We start from the raw sequence: 14269 nt of genomic DNA on the forward strand, positions 1-14269 counted from the left end.
AATGCATACCCGGTAAATGGATGATGTGTAACAAAAACAATCAGATTTGCCAATATTGTGTGAAAATCTCTGCAAAAGTTGTTTTTAGTTAGAAGTAGAACTAATTTGCCAATTTTGGTTTATCTTAAAATCGAGGATATTATGATTTCCAAAGGTGAATCTTCTGTCCCCACTACCGAGAAAAAACATGGCACAAAGATCACGACTATATTTTCAGAAAATCGTGGCGCATTTGCCTCCACGCGAAAATATATTTTAGATGGTGCAGGAGATTTTAAAGTTGTTGAGGAATTGGACGAGAAAAATAATTCCCTGTCGCCCTCGTCATCATGGGTCCAGTCGATAAGGGTCGCCCTGCGTCAAGTCTTTCTCCCTTTCGGGTATCCAAATTCCGTGTCGGCGGATTATGTGACTTACCAAATTTGGGACACTCTGCAGGTAAAAAAAATATTTCTTACAATTTGTTAGAGTTTAAATCGCTATTCGTACTAATTCCTTGATCTCTACTTGTTTAGGCGTTTTCCAGTTCAATAACGGGAGCACTTGCAACCGAGGCCGTGTTGAAATCAGTTGGCGTTGGAAATGCGACTGCGACGTCTTTGGGAGCTGCGCTAACCTGGTTATTGAAAAGTGGGAGCGGACACATTGGTCAGATTGTGTTTGCATGGGCAAAAGGGTTAGTCATTTAAAATTACAAACATTTTGATAATATTTTAATACTTGATCACGTTTTTCAGAACTTCATTGGACCATGATTGCAAAAAATGGAGACTGTTTGCTGACGGGTTGAACGACATTGCGACATTTATCGATTTAATTGCCCCATTATTTCCAACCAGTGTGGTGGTTTTTGTGCTATGTTCTTCCAGTGTGGCGAGGGCGTTGGTAAGTCCAATTCTGTTTAAAGTTGTATTTTTAAACAATTGTACAGCAATGCAATTGCTTAAATATATCCTAAAATGTGATATAGGTTGGTGTAGCAGGATCTGGTACGATTACTTATTAGAAAATTGTTATTACTAAATATTAGTGCTTCATTAAATATTCATAATTTTATAGCGACACGAGCAGCAGTCACGCAACATCAAGCGAGATTTAACAATATGGGGGACGTTTCTGCAAAAGACGGAAGTCAAGAAACCCTTGTAAATTTAGTTGCATTGATTACAAGTCTGATTTTGCTACCGATTGTCAGTGGAAAAATTATGTAATGTTATCTCATTTTGTGTGTGTCGGATTCAAATGATAATTGTGTTAATTTCCTAATTTGTAGGGCTGTCTGGCTACTATATATAATTTTCACATGCATTCACCTATACGCCAATTATAGAGCTGTTACATGTCTCGAAATTGAAACGCTGAATCGTCCCAGGCTATTGATGTGTGTCCAGGAATATATAAATTCTGGGAATGTGTCCTCTGTCAAAGTGATTAATCAAAGAGAGAGTGTCATATTGGGTAGTCGTGGACTTTTAGGTACTTTATTTTTACTTTCTTTTGAAACAATAGGCAATAAATTAATTTTTTGACTCTCGTAGATTCAGACGTTTGTGGTCTGCAAATAAAAATGGGCGTGCCGTTGGACATTGCTTTATCTGGAGCCAATGAGAATGGTGATAGAAAACGTGGAGTGGTACTGGAGCGTCTAATTTCTACGTCAAAGTCATTCCTTGTGATTCCCAAGGGATCAGAAATTAATATAGTTTTACATGAGAACATTCAGCCTCGCGACATTTTGGAGGCGTTTTGTCGTGCAATATTTCTGGGAGTGGCAATTACTGCAAAATCTAATCCGCAGAAGCTGTCTACAGTACAAAAATCTTTGTCTTCCATATTGAAATCTGATGTATTTGTAAGAATAATATATTTCAAAATGCACGTGAAATATACATCTTGTATTTAAATTATATAAATGTTATGTGTACTTAGTCTCTTAATCCAATGGATGATACGATTTCAAAAGAATGGGAGAACTTTGAACGAATTGCAAAAAATCAAGGTTTTCAGATTCAAAATTATTTTGTTAGGATGAATTATAAAATACTGTGATTATATATTTTCAGGTTTCATTTTTTCGCAAGCCCCTTTGGATACTGGTGAATGGAGAGCAAAATGGATTAACCAGTGATTCTGTACTTTTATATAAAACGCTGCATTATTATTTATTTCGCTTGTTACAATCCGAAAAATATGTATAACATCAACATTCCTCCGTGTATTGCGATACTCGGCAAAGTCAATAATTTTAAAAACTAATTAATAAATATAAGGCTATATGTAGTTATATATTTCATATAATAAATACTTTTCATTCCTATCTTTTCAAGACAATTCTGCGTCACAACAATCAAAATCTACAACGATTGTACTTGAATTACGCTTAATAAAGCCTAATTTATACTTGCCGTTTTAATGGCATATTAAAGGCATTCAAAAATCATATAAATTCTTGCAAATACCCGATCCATTCTTTCACAAATGCTTTGTCAAATGCACAAATTGTATCATAGCCGTAAGTCATTAGCACCGCATATATATCGTCACACGTCATACTCTTTTAGTTTAGGTACACGTACATATATCCGTAAGTTAAGTGATAAATTTTCTTTATTCAGCAGGTCCGGGAGGAGGAGGAGGAGCGTCCTTGTTATCATCTTTTCTAGACACCATTACCCATCCAGGTTCTGGTTCAAATTCTTGGGTTCCAGCCGTCGAATGACCAGGTTGTTTCCGAGATTTGATAATTTCTAGTTGCTTTTTCAAGTTACGATGATATTGTACCAAGCTTTCCTGTAAGAATTAAAGAACAATATGAAGAATCTGTTAGGGATCTTTGTAAATAATCGGTACTCTTACATTTTCACTTTTCAGTTCTCTCCACTCCTTAAGAATTCTTTGCGAATCCCGTTGGCCTCCGAAAGGACCATATTTTTCTTGCTCTCGTAACTGTTGTTCCAAATCTTTCTTTGCTTGTAATAGACATTCTATTTCGGTACGGGTTTGAAGATAATCTTTGGCAAGCTAAATGAGAAGAAACGAACAATTTGTTAATTGCGACTTGTCTTGTGAAAATTTACAAGTTATAAAATAACAGATACCTTTTTATGCTCTTCAAATATTCTCATTGATTCTGAGATATCAGTTGCAGGAGAAATTGGCTGGAATTCTGGCTCAAGCATCAAATATGCATTGTCATACAAGGAATCTCCACCTCCTTTGCTTTCTGTGGGGAAAATAAAATACACAATAAAAATCATCATCTTACTCTCTTCATCTCTTTCACAGTGCATGATGCAAGAAAACTTTCTCCACTTTCTCCACATACCAAGATGCTTTTGAATCAGTAACCACTGACATTGTAACGCCCTACAGATCAAACTTCTCTTTTCACTTTGAACACATAAGGTTTGCTGCCTAGCTTCTAAAAGCTGCATCAAGTCTTTAGGATTGCTCATACTTTTGGCACTTTCTTTTTCCTTGCCATCGACCTTCTTTCTCTGCCCTCCACTACTACGGGACGACTTATTCCGTGAGGGGGTTGATTTACTATCACTTTCACTTTTGGACCCTTCTCCCACCTCAGATTCTGACTCTGACTCTGTAACAGACAAGCCCAAGATGGACTGCTCACTATCACTATCACTGGTGGTCTTGTGATGACAAGACGAAAAGGCACAGATCATTTTGACAACAAAGTAATAATTTTCTCTCTTCCCGAGGAAATAAAAAAAGAACACTTCCCGACGACTCAAAACTTGAGACTTTTCTAATAGCAAATCATTTAAAACGAAATCATGGTTTACTGCAGCCCCAACGACCAACCACCATAATCATGATGATGGGGTTAAAAAAACGACGGTCGGAAATCAAAATGCCAAATGATTCAATGCCAAGCTCTCTGAAAGTTGTAAAAATTGATCAAGAGAGACGCTTTCGTGAGCGATGGAGACCAGCCACATTCAGCGACTGAGGATTGAAGATGAGTTGGCGCATGATGATGGTGTGGTTCAATTGGTTACAACATACAGGAACGAATTCAAATATGCCATTTGGACGGAATGTGACGAGAAGAAGAAGAAAAACGTAACCTAAGCTAAACGTGTGTGCTACTCTCCTCATCCATCCATCCAGCAAATGTAATACCTTTTCTTCATCCAACACAACGCCACTCGCCAAACTCTGAACGGATGACTGTGATATGATGACTCTTGTTTTGGCAACCGTTCTTCTTGGCACTCTTATCCTAATTCTACTGCATTTGTAACCCATCGTACCTTGCGATGTCAAAGTTAGAACATTGAGTGCAAAAATTGTACTACACAGAGAACTATGGAAGTATTGAAAAGTATTTCTTGAGAAGCCGACTTAATTGCTTCTTCTACATAATTATCATGTCGCCAAACTAACGTGTCAAAAGTTGTAACCGTGCAAAATAATGCGATGTGGAGAAAGTTTTCCTTGAAAAAAAAACCTGTCTTTTGTCTCTATCCAATCCACATATTTATGTGTACATAAGCACTTGCATAATAGAATTCAATCATTAATTAATTATGCAACCTAGCATATCGGCATTCACTCAAATCCTAAGCCAAAATTTGTAACCTAATGTCACTAAAAGTTAGTGATTCGGATCATATATTAGGTTTGCGCATCGTAACATAACTCGTACTGCCAGATTCACAAACAAACCAGGGGAAAAAATTGGGCATAACTAAACTATACATACATTCTCCGAAAATGTTGGATTCGTCATTTCATAAACTTACATACGAGCGAACCAGGGATGAGTCATGCTGTACGTACAATGCACCAGATCAAGAAAAAAAAGTAGCTGATGGAAAAACTCCAGATCCTGTACCTGTCAGTCCTATTTCTTTCAGGAAATGAAAGTTGTAACGTGCAACTAAAATTGTGAACGTATCGGACAGAAGTTACACATCGCATGAGAAATTCATGTGCATGTCCTTTAGCACTTCCGATAATCACAGTTTTTTTAAGACGGAAATAAATCATACAAAAATCCCATTTTCTTAAACGCTGTTACAAGCTCTATCTGTCGTATTTACTATTTGTGAGGATTTGAATTATTAATAAATACCAATATCTTTTTCTATTTCCGTCTCAATGATGTCTTCATTACATTAATTTAAAAAGAAAATACGCTCAATAAATGCGATATGATGTTACACAACATATGCCATCCACATTAACGATCAACTACTAAAAAGACGAACTTGCAGTGGCGGCGCCTGCCCTTTCTTCACGGTTTCTTTCTTACATGACCATTTTAGTTTTCACCATGTGTCAACCTCTTTACCACTCATTCGGTTCAAATGGAAAAATCCTTCAGAAAATATACTTGTCATTTGTTAAATGCTTTCAACTTTGCCATTTCCTTTATGCAACACCTGATAGCTTCACAATCTCTGCATCTGTGTGGGTCTAATTTGTTTTTGTTATATAAAAAGAACATGGCAGACATACGGGGCCACCAAAACAAACTGCACATAATGCTTTCAATTACTGAATGCTATGCATTCCTTGTGTACATCATGAATTCGAATCGAGTGCGTCGACTAATGAAGTGTTTATAGTTTACGTCTTCTGCTTTTAAGTCATCCAGTAATATTCCGCAGTTATATAACCCCATTTTAGCGTCTGGTTTGATGTATGCAGCAAGTAAGTAAGTACTACATGCATACTACTTATCTCTTCAAAAGGTCTGACTCATCCAACCGTTGACTTTCGAACAAAAAAAATAACATGTTACAAAACAAGAACAAAGACTTCTTTTGGGGATGGTTATTATTACGTAAACTTTGTTATCATGTTTTGCACTTCTGATTTAAGAAAAATTCCAAACCAATTGTATAAATACGATTTGCAAAAATAAATTTATATGTACAAGTGACAAGAGAGAGAATCAAGTGACAAATTCAAGTAGAAAATTTACAATCCGACTATACGTCGTAGAACAATGTCACTGTCAGCTAAAAGTGCTTGGCTGTTGTGCGAAATTCTAAATTGGACCTGTCCGATAAATTACAACGTACAAAACGCCTACAGTATTTTCCTCTTAATTAGTCCCTGGAGGATGATGATATGATTTCAATTGTATGCCAGCAATATCATCGCGAAAATGGCAATCGTTACAATCAAATATACAAAACGTCTATTACATTTCTGCATAAATAACCGAATTAAAAATAGACCTTTTATCACACCCACATTTCTTTTCTTTCCTTCTTTCAGCTAAAACAATATTTACTAAAAAAAATATGTCTACATACATATTTTCAAATTCGTTTTTTTTACAACCTTCAATCCTTAGAAATTCATGTCGCATGTGTATTAGTCATGACCCGAGGCCGAGAATGAGTAAACCGGGTGTGCATGCAACCTGATGAATCCGGTTAAGTTAAAAAAAAGTTTATACATCATCCTGCCCATTTTGTTGCAGCGACGAAACATTTATTTACTTACCGAGTAAACAACGTAAGCAAGGTTCCATTAAATGTGTGGATTAAAAATAGAATGAGAAATATGAGCGCATTGTTACTACCACCACACACTATTTTCATACTCTATCAACAAGCTTACTTTCTTTCCCCTCGATTTCGCAAAGATATAGAAATAAGTCACAATACGCGACCCATAATTTACGTTAATTGTAACACTGCGAATGCCACTTTTTGTCAACAAGCTTATCTGTCTGGAAATAATGGTGTTTGACTCGGTAGTGGTGGAGGAGAATATGTATGCAGCAAAAGCACGCAATTTATTAGCGAGCATCATCATAAAGAATCTCAAACAATGTTTATGCTTTATAGTCTAATTAATCAAGCTTTTTGGCAATAACCAAACTGGAAACTACGCCCTGCGAGACATTCGATATCTTTTTACAAATCTTAATGTACGGCAATAATTTCTGTTTCCAATTTTAATCTCGATAATGCTTTTCAACCGCTAATTTCTCGACGAAAGAAGTAAATCCTTGTCTCATCGGAGCCTGCATACTTTACTTTAATGATGTGATTTAATCTAAAAAGAAACCTTTAATTTATTTGGAGTAATACGTATTTATTGCAAGAATGAAAAAAAAGTCAATGAACAAAAGCTATAATTAGGAAAGCAGTAAAAACAGCGCTAATCAGAGTATTATTCCAGACGTCTGAAACATTTTTATGGCTAAAAAAATATGTGCATGTGCATAATGGACACTGTGTCAAATAGGTTCACAAATTCTAAACCAAACAGAAAAAATGTGCATCTGGTTCCATTTCGATTTTCCAACAGGAACAACATGACACCAAAAATGTTAGTGTCGTATTTATATAACATTGAGTATATAATGATGACACAAAAATAACTTTTTAGATAATTATAAGAAATACGTTCCAGTTTGTCAAATATATACAAAGGAATACTGCACGAGATAATAAATTATCATTGACAGAAAGCCTTATTTCATAACCGGAAGCCACCTTTACTTGGGTCAAAGCACTCTTTCAAACCTTTGAGTAAAAGGAAGTAGAGCAAATATTGAAAGGAAATAAATCATACGGCAATTTCTTCTGTCTCAAAATAAATGTAAAATGCTTTACAGAGTTTTCTTTCCAAATCCCTTAGAGCGTGCTTACGACGTCCGTTGGATCGGACAATGTGCTCAATAAACCCGAATTTTTATCTCTTATTTGTTTCAACTGGTCTGACTGAAATTACGCATTGAAATATCGAGATACAACAGCGGTGAAATTATTATTGCTGGTTTGAAGAACCTATATGCAAGCATTATATGGCACACCCGACACATTTTTTTGGCCTAACATCTGTCCCATGGTAGTTTTAAAAACATGTACAGCGAGGTTAAAGGAAGAAGATTTGTTAAAAAATCAAGTCAAGTCGACAAGGAACTGGGCAGGAGATCCCAACATACTTACAGCCAGATTCATATATATGAGTCATCCTGAAACAAAAATAGCTTAATTGCCGATACGTGTCGTGTATTCGTAGTTAACAGAACAACTATACAACAGTAGCCTATTTAAAAAGTTGGTAAAAAACGAGAGGATGATGATTCCCATAAAGATCAAGCCAAGTCTCAAGGATGGAGCAAGTTGTGATGTTGTTTACGAATGAGGAGAGAACCATCCAGTAAAAAGTTTCGGAACGTTTGTTTATGACATTATGATAAGCAGTTCATTTACACTTTTCACTCCCGATTCCAATCGCCCATGATATTTTTTGCATGCATAGCATAGGTCGGAAATAAGAATTATTTATTTTGCATGATTTTATTACCTCGATTTCCAAAGCTTGTTCCTGACGAGCCAGATCCACGAGATGTGTTCGTGTCAATTTTTCCACTCCCGTCCGACGCCGTTCTTCTGTGACCTATTAAAAATAATAAATACTATATCAGTTATGAGACAAACATATATATTGACTTCACTCTGAAAAATTCACACAGAATAATATGTATGCAAGTACATTACATATTACTACAAAAATAGCTACTACATATATTATTACAATGCTGTAAATACACACGCGGATAGTACCCCAATTGCCCAACAATGTTATAACAAATAAAGCAAGAAACACAAACAAAATGCAAAACAGAAAAATTTACGATTCGGAGCTGTCGGACGAGTTCCAGTCATATTGTCACCGACACATTCAGCCCCCAAGCTGGAAGGTCCTGCACTACCACCTAAGCCACTGACATTTTCTAAATTCGTGCTGTTTCCACCTGCACGTCCACAAAATTGTCCAGAAGACGGCATATTCGGAACCAAATTATAATTTTCGTTTGCCATTCCAATCAAATTGTGCATGTCAGCGGAATGTCGTTTAAAGATGGGTTTCGGACATGAATCTTTTTTCCGAGAGACGGCAGACAAAGATACGACAGGTACATTATTACTTTCAGGCTTTACATCAGTATAAACTTGTTTGGAATCAAGCAGGAGCCGCTCAAATCCTAGAGGAACTTGGGCATTATTATTATACAAAGCATTATTGATATGTTCGGTAGACCCAAGTTTGGGAATTGGTCGATCAGGTCGGTAGAAAGGTGCTGCGGCTGAAGATGAGTGTTCTTGAGTATTATTATTATTACTAGTATTTAATTCGCCGGGAGATGAAACTTTTTTCTTTGGCCCGAAGACATGATCTGCCCAGCCAAATTTTAAAGGGACTGTACCAGGATATTGTGATGAAGGAGGCTTGGTAGTAGTAGGGCTTTTGGCGACAGGAGCATTATTAGAAGTCGGACTTGGAAAATTCAGCGAACTTGTGACAGTTCCTCTAGAGCCAGGAGGATTTGGACAACGAGTAGGCGACGATACAGGACTAAGATTTACAGTAATATGACCCTGCCCACTAATATGAGTTGGGCTTGGCGTATGACTCCTACCTGGTTGAGGTACCGGTAATGTGGTGGTAGTTATAGCAGGACCAGTGAAGGAGATTTTCGAAGGAGTAGGTTGTAAGTTCAGCGTGGTTGGACGATCACTAGGCAAGGGTTTTGGTGGTGGGATAGGACGTGGCTTGTCAATAATATGAGTGTTGACAATTGTAATGTCATCCGTCGCAGGTTTCAGACTAGGAGTAAACTTTGACGGTTGAGTAATCTCTGGGGGACGGAGAACAAAGGAATTGTGTGAAGACGCTGGGATTTCCGATCGTCTTCGAAGGGGTACATGAGGTTTTTCCTGATGTTGTTGCTGGAAGGTAATTAGATCATCACTTTCTCCTTGAAAATCCCAGGCATTCTGAAAGTAAATCAGTACATCGATTTCACATATAAACTCTTAAAATAAAACGAGTCTTTATAAAATAAGTGATGCCCTGAATACCTTATCCACATCTATGGTCAAGGGTCCAGAGGGAAGAGTACTCGGTAAAGATTTTCTACTACAACTCGAGAACCTAGTAGTACTGCTAACTCCGTTCTCAGTGTTTGCGAGATAATCTAAAGAAAAATTCAAAACCAGATTATTATATACTTGAACAAGTATATAATAATTTTAATAATATTGCTGGATTATTACGTGGATCATCAGAGGCCTCATCAGGAGTAATACTGTAACTAAATTCATCGAAGGAGTCTGGTTGTTCAGTTTCCACTGGAATGTTATCTGTTAGACACACAAAATTATAAATTATTCCATAATACCTGCACACTTATTAATAATTCACTAATGCTACCTTGAAAATTGGACATTGTAGCGGCCGTTGGGTATTGCAAAGGAATATCTGCGCCTGGTAAAAGTTCGCAGATTCTACCAGTTACGTCGTTAATACGTCGCATCGAAGGTCGAGTATTTGGGTTCGGATCCCAGCATCTGTTGAATATATATTTGTTTTTATATAGACATAAAATATATGGTCTTTGAGAGAATGGTAAAAATGATTTTCATCGAATTAAGTGTCCTTCTTACCTCGTCATAAGAAGTTCGATTGCAGGGGGACAATCAGCAATCTGAGGCGGCCTGTTGCCTTTATGCACATGCCACCTGATTGATAATTAATAATTAAACATATAAGTAGAAGCGCTGTGCACCAACGTGCACCAGCTTAACATCGGCCTTTCATTAATATAGGTATTACTACTCACATTATTCTGAAGGCTGGCCCACCAATATCGTCAAATGGTTTCCTCCTTGTGAGAACCTCCCACAAAATTACACCCCAAGAAAAAATGTCGCATTTTTCCGTATACACGTTACCTAAAAATTAAAGGGCATTGTAATCATTACTTTTCCAAGTTACAACTTAAATTATCGACTTACTTTCAAACACTTCAGGGGCCATCCAGGCTGCACTTCCTTTGCTGTTCGTCATATACGTTTGTTTATCACAGGCTGTACCTACAAATCAAAATGTAGGAAACAAATGTTACGTACTGAACAACTTGAGGAGTTTCACTGTTTTTGTTTAAAAATTCCAATAATATTGCAAATTATAGCAGGGAAATGAAGAAAATAGAGACTACGTAATTTACCAAAGTCGCAAATCTTCAAAACGGTCCCTCCATTGATAAGAAGAAGGTTTGGGGGTTTGAGATCTCTGTGGATTAATGGTTTCGGCTGCATATCGTGAAGATAAGCGACTCCAGAAGCAGTTTGATGTACCTTCACATAACACATTATTATATAGAATCTATTTTATCTGTACAAAAATGTTACTCGCCATGTAATTTTTTAAAACAACTTACCCAACTCATAGCGTGTGCTAAAGTGTAAGGTATTTGAGGAGAGCCGTGTAGGACATTGTACAGTGATCCACCTTTAAACAAATCCGAAAAAATATTTTATAATGTCCTATAAACATGTAATATAATATTTCCGTTCCATAATTTAAATACCTTCTGCATACTCCATAACAAGGCAAACGGGATCATCACAAGATCCGTATAATTTAACAATGTTGGGATGAGAAACTCTGGACAATTGGATAATTTCAATTTGAAAAGCTTTGCGTTCCTTTTCCGACTCGATCTTCTTAATTGCCACAATCTTATCACGCCATTTTCCTTTATGAACTATACCGAACGTGCCTTTTCCAACCACCTAAAAAAATAAATCACAATTACTTCGTGGCAATTACTTAATGATTTCATAGCATTAATTGTATAAGAAATCCCCGAAATTTTACTTGTAGCTGCGTTATGTCCCGGAAATTGATAGTTTCCACAAAGCTTGGGGGTGTTTCTATCGTTGGGGTACGTGTCATCTTGTTTATTGTTAAAATAACGAATATATCCTTCAAAATTCCACTAAAACCCTCACATTCACCTAATTACTTTGAATAATTATTATCACTGCGGACTAATTATTTTTATTTAACTTATCGTCAATTAAAATTCACTGTTTGTCCAAAAAATAAAATATTTCCATTCGGACTAAACTAAATTTCAAAAAATAAATCTCTTTAAATTATTACGCAAAAATGTGCCGCTAGTACAAAGTTCTCACATAGTAAACCACGTTTTGTAAACATTGTAGATTTAAATAACTTCGCAATTAACTCTGGAACAATTAAATATTCATTAAATAAACATTAGAAATGTTTTTGTTTTAACAAATTGTGTGCGACTTGTTGTTAGACAATAAACAGACGTAAAATGGATTTGAGATTGGCTCTGTGAAATCCAACCTCTGGCCCATATGACAGGTAAACTTTTAATTCGCTGGATTCAGTCTACTCACAACTCACTTGCACAATTTCTCATAATATATCCAATTAGTGAAAGTCGCAATTTTGAGATTTTTTTTTTGCAAAAATTGGAAATGGCTTTGTAATATTGCCAAAAAGTGCACTTTTTCTTCGCTTTTGTGATATGATTATGATTGCGTCATCTCGTTCCCAATGAAGGATTGTATGTAGAATGTATCAAAGTGAGTGGTGTGTTGTTGGATCAAATGGTTAAAAGTCCATCCTTTAATTTCTGTTAATCCATTTATATGTAGTACATCGATATGCATATAATTTGATCTGTCTCTGGTTGACTTGAAGCTAACTGGTTTTGTGGAGAATGATGAAATTTCATTAGCATTAAGAAATGTATAACTGCATTTAATGAATGAAGTTGAATTCATTAATACATTTATTTTGTTCATGAACTTGAGCTTTTAAGACAAACAACAATTTAAAAAACATGTATCAAAAATACACATTTAACTTTCACCGGAAATAAAATTTGTTTTCACTACGGTAAGAAACATACCAATGTATGATATTTTCGATGCATAAACTCTATTTTTTAGACATGATTCTCAACCAATTTAATGCATTTTACATGCTCACAATACGTGATGATAAAGTATGAAGAATATATTTATAGACCATGTAAAAAAATCACCTTGTGAAAATAAAAAGATGGTGCTTTATGTCATTTCATTATTATAAGTATCTGTATCTGTATTTTTATAGCTAATTAATTGTGCAGTGGAAACCTCTATCCAAATCGTCAGGTACATAGATAAATGTACAAACAAATCACATATTTACTTGGTCCACGAATGACAAACCGTGTGGCATTGAAACCTAATTAGCATTTAATTCTCATTAAATACTCGTTTAACTCGACAATAACACATTAACTGCATGCAACTGTCAGATTCCAGGCAGGAATTTCCAGCAGCAATCACAATACTAGGTTTTATGTAGCTAATTTACTCTCTCCCCATCATTCGTGGAAGTGAACACCTTCTGTGAATAACGACCCCATTGGGATCTTATTATAATTTAACTATTATTTGTCGACCAGATCAATATTTACACTTGATCAGACTGCACTTATACTGAATATCTTTAGTGAAACATGTATCTTTTTCAAAAACTTGTAATTCTCTGTCTTCTGGGTTGGATCTACCAGGTCTCAGCTATAGATAAGCAAATAATTAATGTCGAATTGGGGGGTCATTGTGCATTAGGAGCCGCTCCTGTTGGACCAGGTGGCTCTTGGCAAGTCGTGGAGAAAAATGTGGAGAAAATTTGCCCAGCAGGATCATCTTGTCGAAGGGTACTAAAAACGATGGGTTTTTAAAATATCGTAAAAGTTGGTTTTATTAATGATTAATTTTGTGTCATAGGGTGCCTGTAATTGCAACGACCTTGAGGATGGAACTGTGACATCCATGGCATCCGATGACAATGGCATTCGTTCCTGCAAACGCGTAGCTGGACAAAAATGTTCCTCGTCGGAAGAGTGTTTTTCTGGCGTTCAATGTCTTGAGGGCGTCTGCACTTGTCCCGACAAGAAATTAAATTCAACGTTTGGTTGTGTGGACCGAAAATACGATGTCACCATCCTCGCCAAGTAATGTCAAAAGGAAAGCCTGCAAAAATATTTGTCTATGGTACAACTTAATAGCACAAAAGTTTACACTTAATACTAAAGTGTACATCATAAGTACAGCTATAATTTCTCAATTTATAAAAAAAACTTTAAGTAATAAAATTTTGAGCAAATGTCACTCTCACACTAGAAACCTGTTATGATTGGAAATAATACGGCTTAAGTCTTAAATAGTTGAATTATTTATGTATTTGTTCGCTTTTTCGTTTAGTCACCCTCATCTGCATGATTTACACAGAAAAAAGCGCACGTGTAAATTTGCAGATATGTGTGTTTCATGTTACATACATTACCTACATCTGTAACCTATTGCTATACAGCTACGGATGACATTAATAGAGGCAAGAGGAAGATCATTATTTTTCTGTTTTATTATAGCCTGGCACGATGATTGGTTACCAG

General features: G+C 36.1%; 3 protein-coding genes across 3 annotated transcripts; 2 read left to right on the forward strand and 1 right to left on the reverse strand.

Moving 5' to 3' along the window:
- Nucleotides 1–17: 17 nt before the first annotated feature.
- On the forward strand, nt 18–2317 carry LOC110853787 (RUS family member 1). The gene is made up of 9 exons (XM_022102119.2): nt 18–438; nt 516–676; nt 738–885; nt 971–989; nt 1060–1207; nt 1274–1476; nt 1539–1852; nt 1930–1999; nt 2064–2317. Exons 1-9 carry the CDS (start codon nt 142–144, stop codon nt 2126–2128), a joined length of 1425 nt encoding a protein of 474 aa, XP_021957811.1. The 5' UTR covers nt 18–141; the 3' UTR covers nt 2129–2317.
- Nucleotides 2129–12338, reverse strand: LOC110853786 (mitogen-activated protein kinase kinase kinase 7). Its single transcript, XM_022102118.2, has 15 exons — nt 11662–12338; nt 11372–11576; nt 11222–11292; nt 11009–11138; nt 10797–10874; nt 10622–10733; nt 10446–10520; nt 10213–10349; nt 10056–10142; nt 9861–9976; nt 9419–9776; nt 8302–8394; nt 3099–3223; nt 2857–3021; nt 2129–2790 (listed from the first exon to the last, which is right to left on the reverse strand). The coding sequence occupies exons 1-15, from the start codon at nt 11737–11739 to the stop codon at nt 2608–2610; spliced, it is 2013 nt and encodes a 670-aa protein (XP_021957810.1). The 5' UTR covers nt 11740–12338; the 3' UTR covers nt 2129–2607.
- A 393-nt stretch (nt 12339–12731) lies between these two features.
- Nucleotides 12732–14000, forward strand: LOC110854181. The gene is made up of 2 exons (XM_022102580.2): nt 12732–13531; nt 13602–14000. Exons 1-2 carry the CDS (start codon nt 13331–13333, stop codon nt 13830–13832), a joined length of 432 nt encoding a protein of 143 aa, XP_021958272.1. The 5' UTR covers nt 12732–13330; the 3' UTR covers nt 13833–14000.
- The last annotated feature ends 269 nt before the right edge of the window (nt 14001–14269 follow it).

The sequence above is a fragment of the Folsomia candida genome, unplaced genomic scaffold, assembly GCF_002217175.1.
Source record: "Folsomia candida strain VU population unplaced genomic scaffold, ASM221717v1 Fcan01_Sc009, whole genome shotgun sequence".
NCBI classification, from domain to species: Eukaryota; Metazoa; Arthropoda; class Collembola; order Entomobryomorpha; family Isotomidae; genus Folsomia; species Folsomia candida.

Excerpts from the sequence above, each read along its gene's own strand:
- LOC110853787 (XM_022102119.2), top strand. The coding sequence starts at position 142 with ATGATTTCCAAAGGTGAATCTTCTGTCCCCACTACCGAGAAAAAACAT. Across the intron at positions 439-515 it reads AAATTTGGGACACTCTGCAG|GCGTTTTCCAGTTCAATAAC; the intron begins GTAAAAAAAATA and ends CTACTTGTTTAG. Across the intron at positions 677-737 it reads GTGTTTGCATGGGCAAAAGG|AACTTCATTGGACCATGATT; the intron begins GTTAGTCATTTA and ends CACGTTTTTCAG.
- LOC110853786 (XM_022102118.2), bottom strand. The coding sequence starts at position 11,739 with ATGACACGTACCCCAACGATAGAAACACCCCCAAGCTTTGTGGAAACT. Across the intron at positions 11,139-11,221 it reads TAGCACACGCTATGAGTTGG|GTACATCAAACTGCTTCTGG; the intron begins GTAAGTTGTTTT and ends TGTTATGTGAAG. Across the intron at positions 8,395-9,418 it reads ATTACCGGTACCTCAACCAG|GTCACAGAAGAACGGCGTCG; the intron begins GTAGGAGTCATA and ends TATTTTTAATAG.
- LOC110854181 (XM_022102580.2), top strand. The coding sequence starts at position 13,331 with ATGTATCTTTTTCAAAAACTTGTAATTCTCTGTCTTCTGGGTTGGATC. Across the intron at positions 13,532-13,601 it reads CAGGATCATCTTGTCGAAGG|GGTGCCTGTAATTGCAACGA; the intron begins GTACTAAAAACG and ends TTTGTGTCATAG.